This window comes from Aplysia californica, unplaced genomic scaffold (assembly GCF_000002075.1).
Source record: "Aplysia californica isolate F4 #8 unplaced genomic scaffold, AplCal3.0 scaffold01513, whole genome shotgun sequence".
Classification (NCBI taxonomy): Eukaryota; Metazoa; Mollusca; class Gastropoda; order Aplysiida; family Aplysiidae; genus Aplysia; species Aplysia californica.
This window is the reverse complement of record NW_004798783.1, coordinates 91,662-96,517: the sequence shown is the minus strand read 5'-3', so window position 1 is coordinate 96,517 and position 4,856 is coordinate 91,662. Positions and strand designations below refer to the sequence as shown.

Below are 4,856 nucleotides of genomic sequence, written 5' to 3'. Positions count from 1 at the left end.
CAAACGACTACTTCCCTTTTCCCGACTTACAATTTTTAAAAACATTATGACACTATGTAAAATGTAACCTGTCTAAGACACCCATTTTTCTCCTCGACAATGGGTCGCCGTCTTCTTAGACAAGCTTGGTGGTGTGAGGATGTTGACAATCTATAAAATTTAAACAGGAAAGTAAAATTCCAGAGTGAACTGTGTGCGCAATTCAGGTAAGGACCCAAAATTTGTGACAATTCAAATTCAAAGTGCGTTATGTTCACATACCTTACGTTGAAAGAGTCGCAATCTCCAGTCTGTGAATCTCCATCCTCGCCAAATCCCCCCCCTCCCCCTCCCTCAACATTTCGCGACCTCAGTGCTTTCTTGTCGTATCTCAATTTTTAGTATCAGTTAAAACAGTTCATAACAAAGAGTGAGCTTAACACTTTGAGGTCACCTGGTGCAATAATGCGCCTGTGAAAATTATCCGTTCCGGTCACCTGGCACTGGGTCCAAAAAGTCCATGTGTGCCTTTTCCCTGATTCTGTGGCTTCCCTTTCACCGTTGACCTTTCTGTTGCTTCTTTTTCACCTTTGACCTTTCTGTGGCTACCCCTTAACCTTTGATCTTTTTTGCCCCCCCCCCCTCCTTGTTGCCAACATGGCACAGAGGATGGGTTGGATGGGTTCGAGGCCCTGACCTTTGCAGTCCTCGCCATTGTGGCATGCTGCGTGTCGGCCAGCTACCCTGTGGCCTACAGACAGGCAGACAGGTGAGTCGTCTGTTGTGGTGCTGTGGCTGCTGCTACTGTTGTCGTTTTATATATGTCGTTGTTATTACTGTTGTAGTTGTTGCTGTCGTTGTTGTTGTCGTTGTTGTTGCTGTTGTTGTCATTGTCGTTGTTACTATTATTATTGTTGTTTGTTGTAGTTGATGTTGTTATAATGGTAGTTGTTGTTATTGTTGTTGTAATGGATAATTATTACTGTTGTTGTGGTAGTAGTTGTTGTAGATGTTGGTGTTGTGAAGACATTGTTGTTGTTACTATGCTAGTTTCATGATCGTTGTGGGAAGGCATTTTTCTCTCCCGCTACGGGTGATACTGTTGTTACTGCTGTTGTTGATTGTTATTATTGACGTTACAAGTATTGTTTTTTATGCAGTTGTTCTTATGGTTCTCGCTCTCAGTCGTTATGAACATCTTCAGGACTTCCTTTTATTTTTAATATAAGCTACATAATACGTATGTATATACATCCCAAACGAGACACAATTGATCTTTTCGTCCCCATTGAGCTCGGTATGATGAAAACAAGACACCAAAAGGTTACTATGCATTGCTGGGTTAGATTGTTATGGGCCTATGGAACAAATGTGATGAAGTAAATACACTTTACATTAATATAGTGTGCCCTGGCCAGTACTGCCCCATCCTTCATCGTCATCATCGTCGCCTTTTTCACTCTGGATCAGGGTATAGGCGACGGACAAACACTTTCCACCTGTCTCTATCCTGGGCTAGCCTCTTGATGTTGTTCCATGTCTTCCCACTTTTCTGTACATCCATTTCTGTGATTCTTTTCCAAGTTCTACACGGTCTTCCCCTTGATCTCTTACCCTGTGGATTCCAATTCAACACTTTCATTGTTATGCAGTTGCCTGACTTCCTGAGAATAGTGAAAGTATGTCCAATCCATCGCCACCGCCTTCTTCCTACCTCATCTCTGGCTGTGATCTGTCTTGTTTTCCGTAACACTTCCTCGTTGATGAACCCTGTCTGTCCATCTGATCCTCAGTAACTTTCTTAGACACTTGTTCAAGAAAACCCGGATCCTCTTTATGCAAGCATGTGATATTGATATGTTCTATGTCTCACATCCATACAATAGGACTGATTTCACATTTGAATTGAAAATCCTCAGCTTTGTTTAAAGGGAGATATCTCTGGTCTTCCAAATCCTATTCAAAGATATGAATTATGAAGCAGTCTGCGCTTTAAAAAAAAACTGAAGTGGAGTCAAATATATATAAATAACAATATCTAATACAGATTTAACAAGGCGTTCTTCGGTGTGAACTGAATAAGAGAACCAGTTGTTATCTCCCCTTGCAGGTCCCGCTCCTACGGCTACGACCGATCTGGACATTACTCTGACCAGGCCCACGGATACGTCCGAGACGGCTACGCTTACGGCGGACACAACGACTACGGCTACGCCCCCAGACGTAACTACTACGCCGACAAGTACTTTGACTACAGCAGGAAAGGTTCCTACAACGGCCACGTGTACGGCCAGGAGCAGAGCCATGACGTGTACTCTTACGGACACCCAGCCAGGTACGATTTTAAAAATAATTTTTTGTTTTATCCAATGAAAATTTATCTGTCCTCATGGTTTTATGCACCCCGCATAATTTAGCAAAATTTGATCATTTTTTGCATTATTTCTGATTATTTTCCTTTACCATTCTTAGTAAAAATTAACAGAATCGCATAATTTCACATTTTTGAGATCATTTCAGAAATGTTTATTTTTGCATAAAACGACGGGGACAGATTTATATGACGTTGACGCCATCTGATTAGTCGAAAAAATGCGTATGATAGTGTCCAATAGCGTACTATGTATACTTAATATAACATGTAACTGTTACAGATAGAGATTCAGGGATTATAGAGATGTAAGTCAAGGATCTGAGAGCAATGATGATTTTAGAAATAACGGTGGGGATGAATGATGAAGTGGGATTGTGTTTTAGTTTTAAGTAATGTTAGCATTTGTCCTATCTTTCTCTGCTCTAATGAGTCACGAGGGACGTGGGCACCCTCTATCCCGTTCCCCACTGGAACCATCTTAACCCTATCCGTACGTCGTGTTTTACTATCGCATCCATATGATGTGGGGAACTCTGTGCCTCCACTTTCCAAAGAGGAAATTTACTCGTTAATCCGATCCGTACGCTTTGCATAGAAGTCTGTGAAAATTATTTTTTGAAAAATACTGAAAATTTCGAAGAGATCTTCGCAAAAAAAGTACAATGTATTCTAAAATGTGAGAATACAGCATATAGGGCTTACGGATAAGGTTAAATGTCACCGTGAAGTTCCGAAATGGTGGGATCAGTCTGTGCTAAGATGATATTGTTAGTGTTGGCCTATTCTATCGTCCAGGTACGGTTACAACGACTACAACAACCAGCACGGCTATGGAAAGAACTACGTCCATGGTTATGATTCAAGCTACAACAAAGACAACTCCTACAGCACTAAGCAACACCTCTATCTGGCCGCCGCCGCCAGAGGGCATTACGGACAGTACCCCGGCCACAGTGACGTCACTTACGGAAACGTCCACCAATACGTCCCCGCCCCCGCCCATTCTTACAGACACAAGAGAGGCGCTGCTTATGCTCCAGGGTACTACAGCCAAGCCCAGTACCGTCGCTATGGTTACGCTGAGGACGCACAGAAGAGGTACGACGCCTCCTATGGCTACCAAAGCACTTACCAAGTGCCCAGCCATGGCTACCAAAGCACTTACCAAGTGCCCAGCTATGGCTACAACTATTACAGGCCCAGTTATCACAATGGTTACCGCCCATACAACAGATATTACAACCTGTACCATTAAACACCCAGCAACAGGTCTGAAATGAGACTGTTGTTCACAATACAATGTCCATCTTTTCGTCTTTGGTATTTGCTTTGTTGTTGTTGTTGTTGTTGTTGTTGTTGTTGTTGTCACGAACGCACAACTAGGGACGCATAAAACTGAACCGCCTTCACAGCAGGCAATAATGATTTTAAGAGAAAAATATTATTCCCCGCCCTTCCGTACTTTTCTCTCTTTGATTCTATAAATGTAGCGTTTCGTTTCGCTACTGGAGCCTAACGGTGGGTCCAGAGAATGAATGCTTGGTCTTTGCTTTCGTTTTATATTATATAATAGCACAAGGCGCACAATGCACAGGCCATGCGACTCATCTTTCTTTTCTTTAGAAAAGACTGGTATCGATGAACGTAGAAATCGGATCGGTCTTGTTTTGTGCCTGTACCTGTTCTAGAAAAGCGCTCTGGGGTGGGCATATTCTTCCATTCCCTCGAGGTATGTACCGTGGACACAAAGATCCTACGTACAGCTGCTCTCACATCATCGACCTGACGTCAAGATGATGATGTTGTCTGACTTTCGACACATTATTTTGATCAAGAGCTGTACTCCAGGAAGTAACGTCAGTACAATTGGTTCTGCTGCTTTTCTTGTTTGATCAAAAGCAAGAAAGGTGCTGAACAGCGCATTACACCAAGAAACTAAAAAAAAAACCCCACCAAAACAAAAACTGTTTGGCTTCTCTGAAAAAAAATCCCCACTGGCAATCGTTTTTTTTGTTGTTTTTAAAAAAAAAATAGTAGAGGGTTGTACGGCGCTCGCAACTGCATAAGGCAAGGTCATATGAGCGCAAAGGGGTGGGAATCAGATTCTGACTGCTCACCTCTCTAGCTTCAACAGCACAAGGTCTGCTCCGACTATCAAGGCACCCCCGAAATAGCAGGTCACATGAGAGCGACAAACATACAAAAGAAGTAGAGGAAAATGACAATAGTAAGGATCAGGAAAGAAAAGGCAGCAGTTCCCTGTCCCTGTTGTAGATCAGGCACAGTTATGAGCGCGACAGGGAGTCAGCCGATTTACAATTCTATTATGCTTGAACGAGAAATGTCCCCCCTTTGGGAATGGACTAAAGACTTTTATGTTATTTTCTAGCGTAAAAGTGCAAGGCATATAGAGTGCTTATAAACAACACTCAATAGTTTCATCTGTTTCTTTGTTTCTGCTCACTGTTGTTATGCGTTGTTTGTGGTAATAAAGGCCGTGAGG

General features: G+C 42.5%; 1 protein-coding gene across 1 annotated transcript; it reads left to right on the top strand.

Moving 5' to 3' along the window:
- Positions 1 to 645: 645 nt before the first annotated feature.
- On the top strand, positions 646 to 3,966 carry LOC101855077 (hornerin; the record flags this gene model as incomplete). The annotated part of the gene is made up of 3 exons (XM_005112968.3): positions 646 to 748; positions 2,090 to 2,314; positions 3,149 to 3,966. Coding segments are annotated over 3 exons (788 nt in total), but the record flags the coding sequence as incomplete, so codon positions are not given.
- Between the last annotated feature and the right edge of the window lie 890 nt (positions 3,967 to 4,856).